The sequence below is a fragment of the Indicator indicator genome, chromosome 31, assembly GCF_027791375.1.
Source record: "Indicator indicator isolate 239-I01 chromosome 31, UM_Iind_1.1, whole genome shotgun sequence".
Lineage (NCBI taxonomy): Eukaryota > Metazoa > Chordata > Aves > Piciformes > Indicatoridae > Indicator > Indicator indicator.
The window spans coordinates 11,815,073-11,837,210 of record NC_072040.1 but is presented as its reverse complement, the minus strand read 5'-3'; the positions used below and the strand labels follow the sequence as shown (position 1 = coordinate 11,837,210).

At 50.9% G+C, this 22,138-nt stretch overlaps 1 protein-coding gene across 2 annotated transcripts; it reads left to right on the top strand.

Moving 5' to 3' along the window:
• The first annotated feature begins 267 nt into the window (after positions 1-267).
• USP14 (ubiquitin specific peptidase 14) lies at positions 268-21,230 on the top strand. 2 transcript variants are annotated; one of them, XM_054394599.1, is made up of 16 exons: positions 268-302; positions 3,819-3,964; positions 4,763-4,795; positions 6,550-6,654; positions 8,790-8,893; positions 10,494-10,552; positions 11,884-12,014; positions 12,266-12,346; positions 13,093-13,172; positions 14,180-14,294; positions 15,464-15,529; positions 16,079-16,171; positions 17,057-17,185; positions 19,290-19,350; positions 20,324-20,431; positions 20,536-21,230. In XM_054394599.1, exons 1-16 carry the CDS (start codon positions 287-289, stop codon positions 20,685-20,687), a joined length of 1,479 nt encoding a protein of 492 aa, XP_054250574.1. In that variant the 5' UTR covers positions 268-286; the 3' UTR covers positions 20,688-21,230. The 2 variants fall into 2 exon arrangements, with proteins under 2 accessions (XP_054250574.1, XP_054250575.1); XM_054394600.1 differs by lacking the exon at positions 6,550-6,654.
• Positions 21,231-22,138: the final 908 nt, after the last annotated feature.

Below are 22,138 nucleotides of genomic sequence, written 5' to 3'. Positions count from 1 at the left end.
CCAGCCCCGACCGGCGAGGCTGCGGGAGCTGCACCGGCACCGCCGCGCGCAGCGGGCCGGCCGCGGCCGAGCCCCGGCGCCGCCCTTCCGCCGCTGCGCGCGCAGGCGCTGCCGCTTCCGGCGAGGGCCCCGGTTGCAGCGTCATCCTGAGGGGCCGGTTTGAATGAGACCCCGAGGCAGGGAGGGACGCGCCGGAGCTGCCGCCATCGTCCGCCCGCTCCCCGCCGCCACCCTCCCGGTGCCCCGCGCTCTCCCGGGACACGGCGCGCCGCCGGCCCCCTGCGCCATGCCGCTCTTCTCAGGTGAGCCGGACCTGGCCCGGACCTGGCCCGGCCCCGCCGCCTGCCCCCGGCCGCCCGTAGCGTGGAGCGGGGCGGCAGCGCCTGTGGCCGCGGCTGCCGCAGCCTCCGCGACGAGCCCGGCTCGGCGGTCCCTCTGCCCCTGGCCAGGTGCCTCCCCGCCGCCGGGCAGGCGGGCCGTTCGTCCCGGATCCAGCGGGAGGCTCCCCCGCGGCGCCGCCGTTCTGCCGCCGGCGCTGGGCACGTGTCCGCCGCGCCTGGCCCAGGAGGGCACCCGGAACGGCCCGGGACGTGCGGCCCGGCAGCGGCCTGGCCGCTGGGGGAGGAATTGTTTTCCCGGCCGCTGGTGGCGAGAGGACCCTCGGCAGGGCTCGGTCCCGCCGTACGTGCACCGCGTGTGGCCGTGCCCCGGGGCGGCCCTGCCCTGGCTGTCTTCGTGCTGCGCTGAGCGGAGCGCTGCAGCCCTGCCTCCGAGTGCATTTAGCTGCAGCAGCCTCGGCTCCTGCACATCCACTGCTTCCTAGTTGCGTTTTCCTTCAGCTGCGCTGCATCCCGGCCCTGCTTGCCAGGCAACATTCCCGGTGGAGGCTGCAGGAGCAGAGCCTCCAGTGACGTTCCTGGCACCAGCCACTGTCTGTGTGTGGTTCACAGCTCTGCCGTCTCAGGGATTTTCAGTGCCTGAGGAGCAGAGTGTAGAGGCCTCGGTGCAGTCGTGTCCCTGCTCCTACACCTCTGTAGTTGTGGATCCTGATGTCAGTGTAACAGATTTTCCTCCAGAACATCTGTGTGAGCTACCTGTTCTGGTCCATGGGAGTCTTTCCTTTTTCTTAGTTTCCATTGCTTTCAAACTAAAAATTTTGGAAACTTCTGGTGAAATTCCACTGGTCGTCTCAGTCATGCTCCTCAGTTTCCTCCTCTTGAGCGCAAACTTGTGAAAGCCATTGCAGGATGACAACTGCAAACTCTGTGTGGGTTCAGCTATGGATGAATGACTCTTCAAAAGTGCACAACTTAAAGCCTGTGCAGCTGAGTGTGATTGCTTTTGGGGAAAAACAACCAAGAAAACATATCCTGGGCTGCATCCAGAGAAGAGAGAGCAGCAGCACAGGGAGGGGATTCTGCCCCTCTGCTCTGCTCAGACCCCACCTGCAGCACTGCCTCCAGTTCTAGGACCCGCAGTACAAGAAGGACCTGGAGCTGCTGGAGAGGGTCTAGAGGAGGCCTATGGGGACAGGCTGAGAGAGTTGGAGCTGTTCAGCCTAGAGAAGAGAAGGCTCCAGGAAGGCTGCTCTAAAATCTCCCAGTACCTGAAGGGGCTCCAGGAGAGCTGGAAGGGGCCTTTGATAAGGGCTGGGAGTGCCAGGAAGAGGAACAATGGCTTTGAGCTGGGAGAGGGGAGACTGAGACTGGAGATGAGGAAGAAATTATTTGCAGTGAGGGTGGTGAGACACTGGCACAGGTTGCCCAGGGAGGCTGTGGATGCCTCCTCCCTGGAGGTGTTCAAGGCCAGGCTGGATGAGGCCTTGAGCAACCTTTGCTGGTGGGAGGTGCTTGGAACTGGATGACCTTTATGGTCACTTCCAACCCAAACCACTCTGAATCAATGAAAATGGGCAAAGTCATGCTTGATAGGTCTAGAAGATGCAAAACAACAAGTATGTTTTGTTTTAAATACTAGGGGTTGGGCAAACCAGAAGGTACTTTCTGTCTGATACGCTGAAAAGCCACTCAGGGGAGCTGCTTTGTAGGCTAATTTAGTCTAAGTTTTGGTTCTTCTTCCTTCTTAGCCAGCACTACACAGCTGAAATCTGAACATTCATGGAAGGGGATTTTCAGTCATGACTTTTAAGAGTTTTGTGGAGCACCACCCAGAGCTGCCATGGTCCATTACCCACAACTGAAGCACAGACAGAGGGAAGGACACAGCTTTATTAAAAGGACATTTCAGCCCCTCGCTGTGGACACAGGCTCTTACTGACTCCTGTGCTTTGCAGGCTTTTAGACAAACTACAGCTTGCTACAGCAGCCTTGTGTGCCTCTGAGTGATTGGAAGTGAGCAGAGGTGTACAGCTGCTCTTTCTAATCACACAGCTTACTCCAGGCCCTTGTCTGCTGTGCTCAGTACCTTCTCTACCAAAAGGAAGGGCCCTGCATGTCACTGCCTAACATTTGTGCTGGTGAGCCCATTCCCAGTGTCAAAAGTCAGATTTTTTTGTGGCCAAATTTCACTTCTTCATTCCAGTCTTTCACCTTTGCTCAGGGCTTCTAGAGCTGTGGCCTGTGCTGGGCTGTTTATATTTGCTGGCAGGTAGGTTGTCAAAGCAACCTGTGGCCATGGCACTTGGGGACATGATTTAGTGGCTGTGGTGGTGTTGGGTGGGTGGTTGGACTGGATGGTCTCAGAGGGCTTTTCACCCCAAACAATTCAATGATTCTAAACCCAAACAATTCAATGATTCTGGCAGTGATGTCCTGTGAGTTAAGCTTCTGCTGAGAGGAGACAGGAGGTGTGCTCTGTGTGCCCATGTCCTGGCACACCCTCACCTCCTTGTGTAGCTCCCCTTGAGCCCTCCTAGTAGCTGAAATCATGGCTGGCAGTCAGTTGCTTTGCTTTTGAAGATCACAACTGTCCCGCTGTGCTCAGCTCTGGGGAGGCCACACCTCAGGTATTGTGTCCAGTTTTGGGCACCTCAGTAGACACTGAAGTGCTGGAGCTGGTGAAGGGCCTGGAGAGTAAATCTGATGAAGAGGGACTGAAGGAGCTGGGGATGGTTAGTTTGGAGAAGAGGAGGCTAAGGGGAGACCTCCTGGCTCTCTCCAGCTCCCTGAAAGGAGGTTGTGGAGAGGTTGGTGCTGGTCTCTTCTCACAGGCAGCTGGCCATAGAACAAGAGGGAACAGCCTCAAGCTGCACTGGGGCAGGTTCAGACTGGACAGTAGGAAACATTTTTCCCATCAAGAGTGGTCAGACACTGGAAGTGCTGCCCAGGGAGGTGGTGGAGTCTCCAGCCCTGGAGGTGTTTAAAGGTGGTTTGAATGTGGTGCTGGGGATGTGATTTAGGGGTGAACCTTGTAGAGTAGGCTCAGTGGTTGGACTTGATCCCAAGGGTCTTTTCCAACCTGTGATTGATTCTATGATAGTTTTGTTTGCTGTTGGAGGAGGATGGAAATGCTATGGAAGAGTAAACTGGAGTTGCACACCTGAGATTCCCTCAGAAATGTGTGTCCTGAGCAGTGCCAGGAGAGCTCCTGTGGAGGCTTGCTAAGGAGCTCCAGGTGCTGTCAGACACATCATTGCTTGCAGAGTTCCTTAGTGTGTGTCTTGCTTACCATTGTCTTGTAGGGTATTGCTTGCCTTGCTGGAAATAGCATCTTCAGATGGCTGAGACACCCTGCAGAGCAGCTGTCCTTTAGTCAAGTTTTAAACTCTAGAGTCTGGAGTTTGAAATCCTGGGTTAGTCTTGGTCATGACATTCTTGTATATGAGGAAATAACCTGGTTTCAAAACACTTTGTTTGCAGTTAACGTGAAATGGGGAAAAGAGAAGTTTGATGGTGTGGAGCTCAACACTGATGAGCCTCCAATGGTCTTCAAAGCCCAGCTGTTTGCACTGACTGGAGTACAGCCTGCTAGGCAGAAGGTGATGGTGAAAGGAGGAACTCTGAAGGTAGAGATCTGCTCTTATGTTTTGTCTTTCTAGCTTGGTTACCTTATAACGTGATGAGCAATGACCATCACTGTAGGTGTTCCTCCAGAAGCTCTGTCCTTGTATGGGTTCAACTGACTGCCCCTCCAGAAACCCTCTCCTTGTGTGGGTTCAACTGACTGCCCCTCCAGAAACCCTCTCCTTGTGTGGGTTCAACTGACTGCCCCTCCAGAAACCCTCTCCTTGTGTGGGTTCAACTGACTGCCCCTCCAGAAACCCTCTCCTTGTGTGGGTTCAACTGACTGCCCCTCCAGAAACCCTCTCCTTGTGTGGGTTCAACTGACCACGCTGCTCAGACAGTTGTGTGTGATTCAGTGCCTGCTGCTAGAGTGCTCCTGGGAGGGTTACACTGCTGTGTTCAAACACTTCACTCCTGTACCAAACACTGCTCTCCTTGGTGGGTTTTTCTGTTCCTTCTCAGTGCTCAGAATTTGAATGTGACGTTTTTCTTTTTAGTTTGTTTAAGAAAAATGTCTCTGGCACTTCTTTGCTGGAGATTGCTCAGTGTGATGTGACATAGGCACCTTCCCTGCAGAAAGCTGTTTGTGTCTAAGCAATGCTGAGCAGCAGATAAAGAACCTCACTGAGAAGATGACTTGGCTGCTCTTTATTTTAGCCAGACAAGAATTGATGATGTGTGAAGAGTTAATGTTGTGGATTCCTGGGTGAAACACAGTTGCGTGTTTGAAAATAATGATTAATGTCAATGACTTTTGCTGCAAGATAACTCACTTGTCTTGTCTTTCATTTCAAATACAGGATGATGACTGGGGGAACCTGAAAATAAAGAATGTAAGTTCTGAGGAATAACAAAATTTTACTAGTTTGATTTTATTTTCGACGTTTAAAGAAAGGTCTCAAGTGCTTGCTGCTCCTGTTTGAATGGGTAGCTCCTTCTTAAAAACTAGGCCTTGATGAAAAATAGTTTTAGAGCTGTCATACCTAAGCATTCTTACCAAGTTCTTGACATGGATTTGTAGAAATCCTTTTGTGGCATCCATAGGGAGGTTACAGCATCTTCCTGAAGTCCCTGGGAGCATCTGTTTCCTACAAGAAGGGTTCTGGGTCAGAGCAGTGGCCCTTCTCTGTCTGTCAGTGACCATCATCACGAGCAGTGTTGGTCAGAGAGAGCTTGTGAACCCAGGCAGTGTCCATGGCCCTGTGTGTTGGTGTCCTCAGCATGGAAAACTGATGCCCTGCAAGTGCTGAAGGTAGACAGACTTACAGCTCTGCCTACTGCCTCTTTGGTCAGCCTGCTGAACTTTCTTCTCCTGTACTGAAGGGTGGTTGTTTAAAAACAGAGCTGGACTGGGAAGGTAAACAAGCCCTGCATCACTTTGTGTTTGTTACCCCTTGCCGTGTAACAGCACGTCCCCAGATTTGTCTTTGCATGGTTTGGGGCATTCCAAACCCCTTGGGTATCTTGTACCATCTCTTTGACACAAGTTTTACTCTGGTTCTCCACTGAGCAGATGGAATTATGTAGCATTATTCCTACCCTGGTAATAAGTTTGCAGGCTTCTATTTCTCACCCGTGGCTGCAGCTGTTGTAGCAAAACCCCAGTGCAAAATACTTTTTTCTGTGCACTGTTACTGCCTAATTGCCTGCAGTAATTCCAGTCATGTTTAGAGGCAAGCTCTAGGGGTTTATTTAGAATATCAAAGGAGTCTCTTTCCATTCTGTTATCCATCCTTTTCCTTACACTATTTTTCAAGGCCTCAGGCAGTCATTTTCTCCCTCTTTGATGGATATTGCTGTGTCCATGTGTTCCTGCAGCTGCTGAATGCTGTAAAACTCCTTTCTCCTGGTGCCAGTCCAGCAAGCATGGTGCTTCCATTGCTTTCACCCCCTTTGAACATCACTCCTCATGCCTAAACTTTTTCACTTTACACTTCATGTCCTCAGAACCTTGCAGACCCAAGGCACTTCCCTTGCCTGCTTGCTCTGCAGGTGGAAACCCCAATTCCCAGCTCAGAGCTGCAGTCCTCCTTATTACCCACATCTCTCTGAGGGTTTGCCCCAGGTTCCAGGCTGAAGATGAGGAATGTTTTTATTGCTGTTTAGAGAATTCTGCATTTGAGAACTGAAGATGCTGCTGATTGAGCAGCTCAAATGTTTCCAAATCAGAGTGTATCCTTGGCTCCAAGGGGTTCTCTGAGGCCTGTGGGAAAGAGCAGGACTGCCATGGAAGTGTGCGAGATGCTGGATTCCTGGTGGTCTGTCAGAAGGGAGCTTTTCTGAGCACTTCACTCTGGGGTATTCCATGAATGTTAAATTTAGTCCCAGCTGGAACTGGAAGTGTTGCCAGCTGCTGGCAAGCTTGCCAGGCTCCTCGTGGTCAGGAAGTGCTTCCTAGATAATGAGAAAGTTGATGTGTGCCCTTAAGAAGCAACAGCCAAGCACCAGATCTGTAAACCAGGGGGAAGGTTCTGTTTGCTCGGGGGGGAAATAGCTGCAGTGTGTCAAGAGCTTAAGGGTTTTCTTTTCCTTTGGAGTGTGAGTGGCTGCTGTTGGATGTTGATGGCTGTTTCTGCTGTGTTCCAAGGGGATGACCTTGTTAATGATGGGTTCTGCAGACGCGCTGCCCGAGGAGCCGCTCGCCCGCCCCGTCTTTGTCGAGGACATGACAGAGGAGCAGCTGGCTTCAGCTGTAAGCACCTTTCACACCCTTTTGCTTGAACACCTTGCAGTAACCTGAAGTTTTTAAATGCTTGCAATTGCTAAGAAGTGGATTGTGAGCCTGTAATGTCTGTTCTGCATTTCCAGCTTCTCAAAGAGCTGCACCTTTACACTCCATCACTGCTTGGGTCAGGAGGTCTGGGGTTTGATGGGGAGGTCACATACCCACTGCTGCTCTTCTCTGAGCAGGCAGCTCAGAAAGGTGTCTAAAAGCAGCATTGCTGATGTTCTGAAAGACAAAGTGGTGTTGCCATTGCTGTAATAGTCCTGACCTTTGTCTGAATTAGAGCAAAATAGTTTCCTGCCTTCTTCAAGTCTGTGAATGGAAACAGAGCTGTGTTTAGAGTGGAGGGGGTGTGAGGTTCTACTTGTCAGTAGCAGCAGTAAACTTTGCTTGCTGGGGAAAGTAAGTTTGACAGTAGAGAGATAGGTGATAGGTTTTCCTCTATGGAGTACAGTCTGGAAGAGCAGAATTCCTGTTGTTTTTTTAATGAAGTAACTTCTGTTTAAGTTGTTTCCTATTTTGCAAGGCTTCATTTTCTCATGAGTGGTTTGAACTGGGAGCTCTCAATCACACTCAGAACAGCTGCCTGGCTGTTGTCAGCTGTGCATGCAGAATGGGGACACTGCTGTGCCTGCCAGTATGCAAACAGAGCTGTGCTCTAGTGCTGGCTTTGTGCTTACTGACACCTGCACCAGCAGCTGAGGGGAATTTACCTAGTTTTGCACAGACTTTGAGGTAACTGAGAAACAAACGAATGAATAGAATCATGGAATTGTTTTGGTTGGAAAAGACCTCCAAGGTCATCCAGTCCAACCATCAGCCAAAGCCATCTTGGATCTTAGGAAGAAATTCTTCACTAGGAAGGTGGCAAGGTCTGGAATGGATTGTCCAGAGAGGCTGTGGATGCCTCGTCCTTGGAGATGTTCAAGGCCAGGTTGGATGGGGCCATGAGTAACCTGGGCTACTTGAGAGATGTCCCTGCCCATGGCACAGGGTTGGATTGGATGATCTCTAAGGTCTCTTCCAGCCTGAGCCATTCTATGATTAAACCCTGTCCCCAATGCCATGGCCACAGGTTTCTTGAACACCTCCAGGGATGGGGACTCCATCACCTCCCTAGGCAGCCTCTTCCAATCCCTGACCACTCCTGCAGAAAAGAAATCCACTACTCCCATTCCCCTGCCATGGGCAGGGACACCTCTCAGCTAGACTTGGTTGCCCAAGGCTTCATCCAGCCTGGCCTTGAACACCCTCAGAGAGTGGGTGATAATGATGATGATGATGATAATAATCCCTTCACATTTGCTACATTTTAAAAAAATACAAAGCCCAGTGCAAAAAAGTACAAAACCCCTCTCATCCAACCTCCCTGGGCAACCTGTGCCAGAGTCTCACCACTCTCCTACCAAAGAACTTCTTCCTCAGCTCCAGTCTAACCCTGCTCTGCCTCAGCTTCAAACCATTCCCCCTTATCCTGTCTCTGGACACCCTCAGGAAAAGTCTCTCTGCAGCCTTCCTGCAGGATCCCTTCAGGTACTGGCAGGCAGCTCTGAGGTCCCCCTGGAGTCTTCTCCAGGCTGAACACCCCCAGCTCCCTCAGCCTGTCCTCGTAACAGAGCTGCTCCAGCCCTTGGATCATCTTTGTGGCCCTCTTCTGGACTCAGTCCAACAGCTCTGTGTCCTTCTTGTGCTGGGGACACCAGAACTGGCCACAGTAATGATCTATTGCAGACTTCTGGCTTATGTCTCTAACTATGAGCATCAGCTTCAGAGTCTTCCTGAAAACATCAGTGTTTGTGCAAAGGTAGTCATGTGGAGATTGCATGGAGATCAAACTTGGAGGTCAAAACTTGAATGAGATTTGAACTGAACTTTCTGAATGACTGCCTGCTTGAAGAATAAGTTCATGAGCCCAAACCTGCAGGGAAGGAAAGCCCAAAGCATTCCTGAGTGTCCTCTGGTGCAGGCTCTGAGTGCTGAATGTCGTCAGGAGAGGGAAATCTTGCTGAGGTGTCTGGCACAGCTCTGATCATTCCTTCTCTTAGGTGTTGGGGTCACACATCTTGCCCAGCCCTTAAGCACCTTGTCCCTTGTTTTGGTAGCTGGAGCTGCCCTGTGGCCTGACAAACCTTGGCAACACTTGCTACATGAACGCCACCGTGCAGTGCATCCGCTCCGTGCCCGAGGTGAAAGAGGCCCTCAAAAGGTAGGAGGCATGACTGAAATGCTTGCTTCAGCTGGGGAGTGGAGTCCTGGGGGGGCAGTGCTCTTGGTGCTGGGCTGGGCTAGCAGGGCCTGTGATGCCTTAGGCTGGTGTAATGTGGATTGAAGCTTGTCTTATAGCTGCTATGTGGATGTGCATGGCCTGGTGGAGTTTTTCTTTGTCCCTATGGTGGAACAGCTTTCCTGATGAATTGTTGGAGGCTTTGAGTTTGGGAGTTTTGTGGGGTTTTGTTGTTCTGGGCTGAAATGTGCAAGTGCTCAATTGCTTTGTGTGAGGCATTTATCAGAATCTTGGAAGTTGTGAAGTTGGGGGAAAGAAGAACACAGGGCAGTGTGAGCCTGAGTTTGAGAAAGACATGAGCGTAAAAACTGTGAGGAGCAGGCAGAGCTTTGCCACCTTCCAATCAGTCTAATCCCATTCAGATGCACTGCTTTCCTGAGAGCCTGGCCCAGCTGCACCTCCAGGTTACTGTAAAGGAGTTGCCTCAGTACCTACAATCTGGAATCTTAATTATTTAGCACTGAGACCTATTTGTCAAGTACAGAAACTGAGAGCTTTTCCTTGTTTGTCAATTTGACAGTTTAGGAGAGTCTGTTTATTCCCATCTAAAGGATTCTGAGTCAGAGCATTTGACAGCTGTGACACTGCAGGCTGCAGTACAAGATGAGGTCTTGCTGTCTGTGGGAAGTTGGACTCGGAGGCAGCCACTCTTTTCCCTGGAGGCTTGGCCTCTGTTTGGTCTCCTCTGCTTGGTGACAGCATGGAAGTGTGAGTGGTAGTAGGAGAGAGGTGCAAGGACTCTCATGGGAAAGCTTAAGGCCATGTCTCTGTTCATCTCTTCAAGGGTAGCCCTGTTTGGAACCATGACAGGGGGAAGCTGCCTGCCTCTCCTCTAGCAGTGGGCAGAGCTGGCACAGTTCAGTTTGAGCTGGAGGCATGCAGGAGCCCCTGCTTGTGCCTGAAGGCTCTGTGCTCCGAGGGGGCATCTCTGCTGCTGGCAGCTGGTACCCTCAGAAAGCACTGGGTGGGAAGCTGGAGTCAGAGGAGTGCCCACTCCTGTCCTTTCTCAGTGCAGGAAACATCTCCCCAAGAGCAATAGCTCACCTCTCACTGCTTTGTTCTGCTGCAGAGGGAGGAAGCAACCTGCCCTCCATCTCTGTGCCTTTTCTCTCCCATCTGTTCTTGAAGGTGGCTTTTTCCATGTACCTGAAGAAGCTGTGGCAAATGTTTCAGGTGTGGGGTAGCTTCTCTTCAGAGTTTTTCTGAGTTCTGTAAACACAGACTGAGACTTGGAGGCAGATGGCTTAGGGAAGCAGCAGTGGTGCATCCAGACTTCTCAGTCTGCATTTGTTGGTTGTCTGAAGGATGCCAGTTTGCCTTTGCTTCCATGCACTGCTTGCAGAAGAGCTGAGCCTTCCAGGTGAGTGGCAGTAAATCTTACCTTTAGTTACTTCTGTTTGGGGATTGATTTCTTTTGATGCATTTAAATAAATCCAGCTGCTGCCTGCTTTATGACTTCGAGACCTGACAGCTCTGCTTGACTGTGCTGATTTGCATATTGATTCTTTTTCTCTTCTTTCAGATATGGTGGTGCCTTAAGAGCTTCAGGAGAAATGGCCTCTGCTCAATACATTACTGCAGGTTGGTGTTTGGAGTAGGACCCAGGGTGTTAGGCTGGTTTGTTTTTCTTTAGCACATATGCCCAGCACTTGCAGACCTGCTAGCACTGGAGGGTTCATTTTGCTCTGTCCTTAAGATCTATAGAGTTTATTCTGACTGTGGCTGCAAAGCACAGACCCCTGCGTGTCCCCTAGCTGCATGCCAGGGAAGGTTTATTCAAGGCTTAGACAGAAATAATTTGTCTCCTGACTGGTTTGTATGTAGGCATCAAGTGCCTGGAACTGTCTAAAGCAGGTTTCTAGCAGGCCATGTAAGGAAAACAAAACAGTGTAAGGCAGGAAGGGTTTGTGGGAGTGCCTGCTGCTGAAGGCCTGGGCTGTAAGTCCAGTGCTTACTGCCTGCTTCTCCCCTTGTCCCACATTCACTTGGTGTCCCTGCTTCCTTTTTAAGGTGACAGCTCTGCTTTTCAGTGTTCTGAAGAGCTGAAGGAATTCCTAATTAATTCTTGGGTGATGAACTCCTGCATGACACTTAGGGCATCTTTTGTAATTGCTGTGTCATATTGTTTGTCCCTCAGTGGTGAAACTCCTTAGAGGGGAAGCAGTTGGTTCCTTCCAGTCTTGCCTATGGTCATGTACACAAGAGTATCATTCATTAGTCTCTCCACTTGTTGAGTAGTGACCATGCAGACTGTTGCCCACCCTGCAGGATGGCTGTGAGGATGAACAGGTGCCTCTGAGGTGATCTGTGGGTTCAAAATGCTATAACCTGGGTAGAGAAGACAGACAGTGGTGTGGAGCAAATACCTGTGTGCTGTCCTGTGATCAGCAGTGTTCATGGAGCTGCCCAGAGCTGTGAGCTGGCTGCACAGCTGCACACAGTCTTGTGTCCTGGGTCTTCAATGGAGCAGGAGTATTTTCTAGGCATTTTAGTTGGGAAAAATGAAAAGTTTTTCCCAGTAGTTGGTGAAACTTGAGCTCCTCTAGAGGACAGATTGTGACTGCCTTTTGCTTTCTCTAGGTGCTATGCTCTTGGGAAAATGTTCTTCCTCAGAGGTGTTTCAAATGCAGTCTTAGCTGCTCAAAAATGTTTGGTTTTCCTCCTATGTTAGCAGCCAGGAGAGATATGTGCCAAGCTCTCAGAGCTGTCAGCTCTGCTCTTGCACAGTCATGTTCCCAAAGCAGATCTTCGTGCACCTGTTACACCACTGTGCAGTTCTGCTTTGGAAAGGTCAAACTGGGCACTGCAAAACCATCAGTCTTTAAGCACTGCTGCTGTTTGACTGCCTTGTAAACCTCCTGCCATGTTTGCATTGTGTTTCCACTTCTCAAAGCCTTCACTTTTTCTTCAAGCTCTTAGAGACTTGTTTGATTCCATGGATAAAACCTCCTCCAGTATCCCACCTATCATTCTCCTGCAGTTCTTGCACATGGCCTTCCCACAGTTTGCAGAGAAGGGTGACCAAGGCCAGTACCTCCAACAGGTAAGGACTGCTGAGCAGCTTCTTGTTGGCATTTGTCCCTTCAAGTGTTTGCTTTTGTGCTGTGCAGAGCAGCTGAATGTAGACTCAGCTGCTAGCTCTGAACATGTCTGGTGGGAGGAACTCTTAGTTAAGGGATGGTAGAATGGCTTGGGTTGGAAGGGACCTCCAAAGGTCACCTAGTCCCATCCCCATATTTGGTTGCTGGGTTTCAGCTTACTAAGTCATAACTGAGTGTTCTCTTCCCTTCCTAGGATGCCAATGAGTGCTGGGTGCAGATGATGAGGGTGCTACAGCAGAAGCTGGAAGGCATTGAAAGTGACACAGTCATGGAGGTAATTGTACTCTTCCTCTCAGCAGAGCTGGGGTTGGAGCACTGGACTTGAGTCATGTGCCTCTTGTTAAGGTTTGTCTGCTCTGTCAGAGTCCTTTGAAGTGTGTCTGCAGCCCAGTGAGGGGAACTGCTTGCTGCTGAGTCTGGACAGCACCATGCTGCCTGTGCCATGCCAGCTGTGCTGTGGGAACACTCCCCTGTGGGCTTGGTGAGCCACATGCTGGGCTGGGGGGGGTGACTGGGAGCATGCAGCAGCTGGCCCTGAGCATCTAAATTTAGCACCCAGGAGCTGCTTTTCTGCAGGAAGTGTGCTCCAGCATTCTTGGCTGCAGAGTACTCCTTCAGACAGACACCTGCCTTAATCTACCTGAGGAGGAATGGAAGCTTTCCCCAGGACTTCACCAGACTGACTCCTTTCTCTGTGAAACCTCTTCTGGGAGAGTCTTGGCAGTGTCAAAAATCTGATAGACTACTCTAAAATGTGAGAGATTTAAGGTGGGCAGGGAAGTGTGACTTTCAGACTGAAACCTTGCTTGCTAGCATGGTTTGCTGTGGTGCTAGCAGCACTCTGAATGCTTTTGTTTTGGGACCTCTACTGTGTGAGGAGGTTGGCTCTCAGAAAATGTCCCTAGAGAGAGGTGAAGAAACAGGCTTTAACCATTCCAGTCCCTGGGGTTATTTTTTCTGTGAAGAAGTGCATCTTTGCAGGCTGTGTAAAGCCATGTCATAAGAGAATTTGTTTTACAGACAGACTCTGGAGCCACAGCAGCATCTCCCAAGAAGAAGAGTTTAATTGACCAGTTCTTCAGCATCGAATTCGAAACAGCGTATCCTGCAGGCAAGGCACAGGGGCTGGGCAGCTGGGTGCAGGCCAGCATGCAGAGCAAGGTGTTGGCTGGTGAAGGGAGCACCCAGCAGTGCAAGCCAAGGTTGGGTATACTGTGAGGGACAGCGTGGGGGGGAGGAAGAAAGGCAGTGGAAATTGACAGGAAAAACCTCTCTGGATTTTCAGAGCAGATCTGCTCCCCAGAGGAGACTGCCAGGTATCTACTTCAAGAGTCCTGACATGTTTTATTCTAATAAAAGTCATGGTTGTCCTAAACAGCCTTTTGTTTGACTTGCAAGGGAGTGTGGCCTGCCAAACAGCCACACACCACAGCCTGATTGATTTCTTAAGTAAATTAGATGCACACTGCTAGGTGGGTCAGAAACTAATGCAGCTGAGACAGGACAGAGCAGATAGAGGAGTGTATAGAAAATCAGGAAGAAATGGGCTTCAATCCACTGAAGAGGGAAGATGGAAGACAGGGAAAGGAGGCTCTCCATGGGGAAAGAAATGGAAGTCTGGTCAGCAGCAGGATTAGAAAAACTCTGTTAATTGCAAACACCTATGGAGGCCTTCCTGCCTTGGTGCTGGCAGCCAGTTAGTGTGATCTGTGTCCTGGGGTTTGGCTGCTTGGGGAGAGAAGAAAGAACAAAGCAGGGCTCAAAGCTGAAATCAGGATTAAAAACTGCCTTTATGTTTTTTAGAGTGATGTCTGCCTCAGCTACCACCTGAGGGAACAGCTGGGTTAGGAGGAAGGGCTGCTGGAGGGAACAGCTGGATGAGGAGGAAGGGCTGCTGGAGGGAACAGCTGGGTGAGGAGGAAGGGCTGCTGGAAGGAACAGCTGGGTGAGGGAACAGCTGGCTGGTCTGTTCCTCTTTTCTGCTGTGAGAAGTGCTGCTGCTGCCCAAGCAGAGGGGGATGTGAAGCTGCTGTGCTTCACTGCTGTGCTCTCACTGGAGCAGTGGCTCAGCCCTTGGTCCATGATGGTTTTCCTTAATTTTGTGAAGCATGAAATGTACAGAAGCCGAAGAAGAGGAAGTAACTAAAGGAAAGGAGAATCTGCTCCAGCTTAGCTGCTTTATCAATCAAGAAGTGAAATATCTGTTTACAGGACTAAAGCTGGTGAGCCATTACAGCTTCGTTCTTAATGCCTCTGTCCTTAATCTGTGACTGGGAACTGGACCTGCAGAGCTGCAAGGTCTTTATTTTGGTGTTCAGTGGGAAGAGAGCAGTGAAAGTGAGCTGCTTGTCAATGTAAGCCAGACTCCAGCAGAGCACTGCCTTGTCTCTGACAGGGTTTTCCCTGCAGGTAACCAACTGCAATCCAGTTTGCTTCTGGTTTATTGAGCTGGCTTTCACTCCAGGCCAGCTTTTAGCCTGCTGTAGATGGCTCCCCAAAGTCAATTTTAAAATAAGGTGATAGAGTAATTAAGCCCAAACTTAGGTTTGCAGGGGATGTTAGTTTCCATGCCACAACATCATCTGTGAACTGTTTATTTCAGTTGAGCTTCTTAAAGGATTCTGAGCTTTTTCTGTACCTTTCTAAGGTTTTGGGGGTTGTGGACAATCTGAAGGAGGGAGAATAGGGAATACTACAAGACTTTGTAGTACCCGCTCTTGGCCAGAGTTTGTAGAAGAGCAGGGCTGGAGGCAGGGGTCTGGTTTGTACAGGACTGGACCAAGTTGCATGGCTCTCAGAAAATCCTTGTGTCTACATTTTGTTTTTTAACAGTTTGTAAGGCACACTAAGATCAAACAGTTAATGCTCACCAATTAAACAGAGTGTTCAAAAAGAAACATCCCTTCCAGGTGAAAAAAAGCTCTTCTAGAATTGCTTGGCTGGGTGCCTGTAGCAGGAGAGTCACACCACCAACAGCCAGGCCAATCTGGCCCTGAGAGCAGAGGCTCAGCCCCTGGGGCTTGTGTGCAGCTCTGGCTGCTTTCAGTTGTTCTGGCTGAGAGGTGAGAAATGAGCACATGCCCCACACCAGAAACCTCAGGCTGTCTTCAGCTCTGTTCCAGGCATGGCATGAGGAACTCCAGGGGCAGTTTGTAACCAAAGCCAGTGGCAGTCTACTGTGAAGTAAACTCTGCAGAGAGAGTTTGTGCTGTGAGCCCAAAGCTGAGCAAATGAATGGGCATGGACTCTGCCAGGGAGGTGCCCACTGTCCATGGCTGAGAGCAGCAGGAGGCTTTGGCACAGCCAGCCTGAGTTGCTGGTCTGTCTGTGCTGTGAGCTGGGTTTGGGGTGGATCTGGGTGTTGCTACCTGTGGTGTTCTTTGCTTTGCAGCGACTTCAGGAGGAAATCACCAAACTCTCTCCAACACTTCAGAGAAATGCCCTCTACATCAAATCCGTGAGTGCTGCTCTCTAGGCCTCTTCATCATGGGGCAGGGTGGCTGGAAAGCTGCCTGGCAGAAAAGGACCTGGGGGTGCTGGTTGACAGCAGCTGAACATGAGCCAGGGTGTGCCCAGGTGGCCAAGAAGGCAACCACCAGCCTGGCCTGGATCAGCCATGGTATGGCCAGCAGGAGGAGGGCAGGGATTGTCCCCCTGTGCTGGGTACTGGTGAGGCCATACCTTGAGTCCATACCCAAATCCAGTTTTGGGCCCCTCACTCCAAGAAGAACACTGAGGGACTGGAGCTGTTCCAGAGAAGGGCAACAAAGCTGGGGAAGGGTCTGGAGAACAGGGCTGGGGAGGTGCAGCTGAAGGACCTTGGGGTGTTCGGTCTGGAGAAGAGGAGGCTGAGGGGAGACCTCATTGCTCTGTACAGTTCCCTGAGAGGAGGCTGCAGTGAGGTGGGGGTTGGGCTCTGCTCCCTAGTCTCAGGTGATAGAAGGCTGAGGGTGAGAAGTGTTGTGAGGTATAAAAGATTTGTGACTGACTAATTCTTCCCCTGCAGTCTAAAATCAGTCGCCTGCCAGCCTACCTGACTATCCAGATGGTCAGGTTTTTCTACAAAGAGAAGGAATCTGTGAATGCCAAAGTCCTCAAGGTAAGCTTTCTGCATAGTGAAGCTGAATTCCTGTTGATAACCAGTGAGGTTTTATTGTCAGTAGGCAACTAATACTTGAAAGTTGTCTGCCAAGTTGTTTGCTTTTGAATTGCATTCAAAATATTGACAGTGCAGTTTCTCTGCCTAAGCAGGAAGCAGCTCTGTGCCCTGTTGTGATGTGTGCCATCTATGCTGCCAGCTTAGCCTGGGGAGAGGGTAAGGGGCAGAGGTGAATGTGCTGCAGTGTTTTCAGGCTGGCTTGTGGTCTCTTTCCACTGGTGGTTCAGAGGAGGGTTTAATTAAGGAGAGGCCTTGCTTTTGGTCCCTGGCTGGTGTTCCTCAGTTGCTGGGAAATGGTTCTGCAAGCAAACACTTCCTGTGCTGAGTGTTTTATTGGCTGCCCTTCTGACTGACAAGTGCAAGGCCCAGCTGCAAACAGCTGCTGCTGGCCTTGCCTGATAGACCTCCTGGGCTGCCCAGGGAGCATCATGATGGCTGCTGCCTGTTCCTCCCAAGAGCAGCAGAGGCTGAAGGCAGGTTCACTGCTCTGGGAGCTGGTTAGCTACCACAGATGGCATTTTCACAAGCGTGCAGCCCTCCTGCATTTGTTTTCCCTTTAGCCCTGCATGTCCATTTCCACAGCATAGAAATAGGGCAGCTGATGATGAACCAAATCCTACTGACTGGAGTTGTTTGTATGGTTTGTTTATACTGACTCAGACATCCTTCTGTGGAACTATTGCAGCCCTTTGGGTACAGCCTCAGCAGCATTTGAGTGGATCCAGTTGCCATAAATTTGTTTGGGAATGGTGTTTGTTGGGACTGAATCTTCCCATAGCAGAGCACTTCACTGTGCTCATCACCTGTGTGCTTTTTCCTCCCTAGGATGTTAAGTTTCCTCTTATGTTGGATGTCTATGAGCTGTGTACTCCAGACCTCCAGGAAAAAATGGTCTCTTACCGATCCAAATTCAAAGACCTAGAAGACAAAAAAGTAAACCAGCAGCCAAAGAATGTGAGTCTGTGTGGACATGGGGAAAAAGAGCAGGGACTGGGGTGCAGGGAGAACTACAGAGAACTCTACTGCCTTCAATGTGGTGTTTGCTGAGTTAGCATCAGGCTGCTTGGTGCTGAGCTTTAAACACTTCCTGTGTGTTTTGATGGCAATGCAGCATCTGCTCTGCTGCAGGAGAAGTGTTCAGTGCTGGAAGCAAACACATCACTACTTACAGTTTTGTTTCAAACTGGTTTTAAAGGCAGTGCTGCTGCTTACCAGTGTTGTGCCTGAGGGTTTTTTCCTAGTTACACAAAACTGCTCTCTTCAAATCCTGCTACTGGTTGGCAGGGGACTTGCTCAGTGGCCTACAGGTAGCTGTTCCCTGCTCAGCAGCTGGAGAGGGTTGCACAAGGGAGTGTCTGGCTGATGAATGTAGGCTGCACCTAGTGGTGAGCTATAGACTTGGCAAAAGAGTTCATCTCCTCCCCTGGCTGCCTATTCTACAGCTAACCTGCCTTTCTTTAATGAAGAAAAGCAGTAAATGAGCAAAACCTGCAGTATTTTAGCCAAGTTTGGGTTAAAGATTTGTACACTTCCTGGCCTAACTCCTGGCAGTTTCATTGAACATTTGCACAAGGCTTGTACCTCTGCTTCCACAGTCAGGAGTCTGGGAAGAGGGCTCCTTCAAACCAGGAAGTAATGGCACTGAGAGTCTGCCTCTGGGGTTTTCTTGTTGCTGCTTCTGCTTGTAGCAAGTCACTAACAGGGAATAAAATCTTCAACTGCAGAAGCATTTTCATGCTCCAGCCCTGTGAATCTGGTGGGTGAACAGCCTGGGCTGGGGGTGCTGAGGTGGTCTCTGCTCTGGAAGCTGGGCTTGGCCAGCTTTGGCCAGAAGTACAGTACTGGAACTTGTGCCAAGCTGAACATAAAGTTGTTGTGGTTGAGGGGGGAATTCTTATCTGTTTACCCTCACACCAATAATAAATGATGTGGCAAATGGGTGTTAATAAAAATAATAACCCTTTATTAATGTGAAATATGCCAAAACTCCTTAAAAGGATGGTTGTATGGTTGGAAGATAGATCTACAATGGGAATGTGCAGTCTCAGGGCAAACACAAACCATTCTATGCAAATTAGGAGGCAACAACTAATCCCAGGAGCAGCTAGTGCTCAGTTACAGCGGGGGGAGGCTCGGTAAGAACCGTGAGACCCAAAGGGAGTGAATTACTCACAGCTGGTTTATCCACACGGGGGTGCTGCTGCTGCTGCTGCTGCTGCTGCTGCTGCTGCTGCTGCTGCTGCTGCTGCTGCTGCTGCGTCAGCTCTGGGGCGCTCTCGTAGGGCGCGGGCACAGCAGATTGCCAGCAAGGAGAGGTCACTGCCTGGGCCCAGGCTGGGCTGGCTGCAGCGGGCAGCAGGCAGGTAACGACACTGCTGCTCACCATGGAGCTGGCCTGGCTCCTGGGGAAACTGAGGCACAGCAGGAGTCTGGTGGCAAGGGGAAGCAGGCTGGGCAGAGCTGGCTTCTAGGCTTGTGGCTTCTCTGTCTTGCTGGGTATGGCTCGTGGCTCAGTCCCAGGCTCTGGACCAGGCACTCGAGGCAGATTCTATGAGACAGTTCAAGTAGGCTTGAAGTGAGGTTTGAGCAAGGCAAGGCAAGGGTGCCTGCCAAGGCACTTGTATGTGTACATCTTGCCAGAGATCGATTGGTCCAGTGGGGCACTGGAGCTAACCTGTAGCTGCCCAATGGAAATGGTTCTGCCAGGCTGTAACCATAAAAGCCAGAAGCAAAGATCTTGTATCTGGGGGAGCAGTGGTCAGCTCACCTGCTCTCACCCCAGACAAACAACCTGTTTACCAGACAGGCAGCAGTCCTGTCCCCTTTGTTTTATTTCCCCTGTTGCCCTGATTTTCTGCAGGAAGGAGGGGAGAGAAAGGGACCCTGTCTAGACATCTTGAGGCCTGTCTGGGTTTGTACTGGGCCATGTCATGGCCCTACCATGATGAAAGTGTTAATGCTTAGAGAGAGCTCTGAAAGAATGGAGAGTTGATGTTGGATGTGACTACTGAAGCTGTCTCAGAACCCTTCCCATTAATTCAGCCTTTTCTGTCCCCAGTCCAGTAAAAGCGATGGTGCACAGAAGGAAGTCAAATACGAGCCCTTTTCTTTCCCTGATGGTGAGTACAGGGAGCTGAAGCCATCTGCAAGTAACTTCCTGTTTGCTGATGTTGAAGTGGACCTGCTGGTAGGAAGGGTTGCAGAGCCCTGGGTGTTTGTCATGGCTTTGCAAATGAATCTTCAGATGCGGACAGAGATGGAAGGGAGGGAAAGATAAGGCACAGTCAAAATGCTGCTGAGCCAGTCAGAGACATGACTGACACCCACCTGGCACATCAAAAGCCATCTGCCTGCCTTGGGCAGGTGCTTTGTGGCTGTCCTTGTCAACACCAAACTGAAGTGGCCTCTCAAGCTGCTGTGGTGCCTGAACTTGGGGGCTTGGAGCTTGGATGTCCTGAGCATTCATCCTGGTATGAGAACTCATTTGCTGTGCAGAAATCATCCTGGAAGCCTGACCCAGTTCAGCGCTTCCTGAGGGCTGTGTGATGGGAAGTGGGGGCCACAGATGAGCTGGAACAGAGCAGGGTGCTCTGAGTGCTGAGCTGCCCTGGGGCTGTCACAGCCTTCTGGGGGCATTCACAATTGGCCATTTTTTGTCTGCCCAAAAGTTGCTTGGCATAACTGCACTGTGAGTGGGGAGCTGCTGTGCCCAGGGGTTCCCAGCAGCCTGGCTCCACAGCCTATCCTCAGCAGCACATCAGCCCTCGCACTTCCATGCTCGTCCTGAGCCATGCCAGCAGCTGAGTTTGCAGGAGATGTTGGCCCCACCTGTCCAGAGGGCTCTGCTCACACCTCCTGCTTTCAGTGCTTTGAGCTCACTGCATTGGGCAGTGTCTGTGCCGTGACACACAGCACTGGGAGTGGCTCCAGTGTCCCAGGGCCTGTCCTGCCTGGAAGCTGCTGCTTGCAGCTTGGTGGTTTAGAGCTGTGCTGGGAATGGGATTTTAGAGAGCTCTGCAGCGTGGCTGGGGCTGTATGCTGTTCAAAACACAAACTCCTCGTGTCACATTTTTCCTTTTCTCACTTCCTCAGACATTGGCTCCAATAACTGTGGCTACTACGACCTGCAGGCAGTGCTAACACACCAGGGCAGATCCAGCTCCTCTGGGCACTACGTGTCCTGGGTTAAGAGGAAACAAGGTAAAAATTCCACTCAGATGCAGCCCTCAGCCACTGCCCAGCCCCTGCTGCTGAAGTGCTGGGGTGCAGCTGCAGTACCAACGCTGCTCTTGTTCCTCTTGCAGACGAATGGATCAAGTTTGATGATGACAAAGTCAGCATTGTCACACCCGAAGACATCCTGAGGCTATCTGGGGGTGGAGACTGGCACATAGCTTATGTTTTACTGTATGGGCCACGCAGGATTGAAGTCGTGGAGGACCAAGCTGAGCAGTAGGCTTCAGCTGTAGTCATTCTGCCTAGGTGTGAAATAAATGTTGATTACTGATCACTTCTTTAACCCCAGAGCTTTAGCAAGTGGATAAATCATTTCTTCAACCCTTTTCATGTGAAGAGGGCTGTTTCCAACCTGCCCCCTGTACCATGCTGTGGCTGTGGACTGGGCTGCCTGCTGTGGTGGTGACAAGGCTCCATTAAAGACCTCTCATGGCTTGCAGAAGAGATTCTCATTTTTCTTTTTCAAATGAGCCTCTGGCCTGTTCCTTCTGCTGTCCTCAAGTATTTATTGCACACCTATTCTCACTCCCCTACTCCTGCATGGTTTACACCACAGTTCAGTAGCTTTCCATCTTTACCCTACCTGGCAGCTCTGTTAGGGAGGTAGATCAACTGCTGCCTTGCTGTGTACCTCGGTGCTGCTGCCCAGAGCCACTAACAGGGGCTGCAACCCAAGACCTGTCTAGCCTGGCTGCTGCCCAGGGCTGCTGTGTGGCTGCAGCTCCTGGCTCCAGAAGTGATTGTGATCACAGGTGTGTCTCCATTAAAGCATCTCCTCTCTTGGCAGTGTGACAGAACCTCTTTGTCTCCACTCCTGGGACACCACTGATGAAGGGCTGGAAGCAGTATTTTTTGGTAAGCTGTCGAGCTTCCTGCCCTGCGACTCAACTCTGGCTCAGAAGTGGCCCAGGGCTGTGCTTGCTCACAGTGACTTCTGTTCCTACCCTGCAGGACTGCAGCAGCTGGATGCTGTTGGGAGGCTACAGTAGGAGTTCAGTGGGGGCTGCAGCCAGACAAGCACCAGGCCAGCTCAGAGCTCAGCCACTCCATCTAGGAACTGATTTTTCATGTGTCCTGGGCCCTTCTGGGGAGCTGGTCCATAGCTCCACTGCTGTGCCTTAGCAGTGCCCATGTGCCTTGCTTGCTCAGAAAGGACCTTTCACCCTCCCTTGGGGGCACTGGCTTCAGAGGTGGCCCTCCCAGGTGGTTTTTCTGACTCACAGCATGTGCCAGTGGTTATTTCACTGCCTTCAGCACACAGCTGTTCTGTGGAGCTCAATGGAGGATGTATTTCTTAAAAGCCAAGTTCCACCCCTGGAGGAGGTCCCAGTGCAGTCCTGGTTCTGGTGCTGTGTGCCCCACAGACACAGCACAGGCTCCTCAGCTTTTAAAGGCTTCAGGCCCCTCTTCAGAAGGAAGAGAGGACTTGCCTGTGCCTGGCTGCTGCCTTCCAGAACCACATCCTGCCAGTCAAGGCCCTGGGAGCAGGGTTTGCTCTCTTGCAGCTACTCCTGGCAGATGAAAAAGTCTGTTGTGGCCACTGCCCTGCCCTCAGCTCCACCCCATTGTTAATCTTCTATTACTGCTCACATCTTGACAGCTATCTCAGACCCCAGAGGTCACTAGTTTGCCTTCCCAGAGAGTCCTGCCCCCTTCCTGCTGCTCCTAGCA

Excerpts from the sequence above, each read along its gene's own strand:
- USP14 (XM_054394599.1), top strand. Across the intron at positions 8,894-10,493 it reads GTGAAAGAGGCCCTCAAAAG|ATATGGTGGTGCCTTAAGAG; the intron begins GTAGGAGGCATG and ends CTCTTCTTTCAG. Across the intron at positions 13,173-14,179 it reads AGCATCGAATTCGAAACAGC|CATGAAATGTACAGAAGCCG; the intron begins GTATCCTGCAGG and ends AATTTTGTGAAG.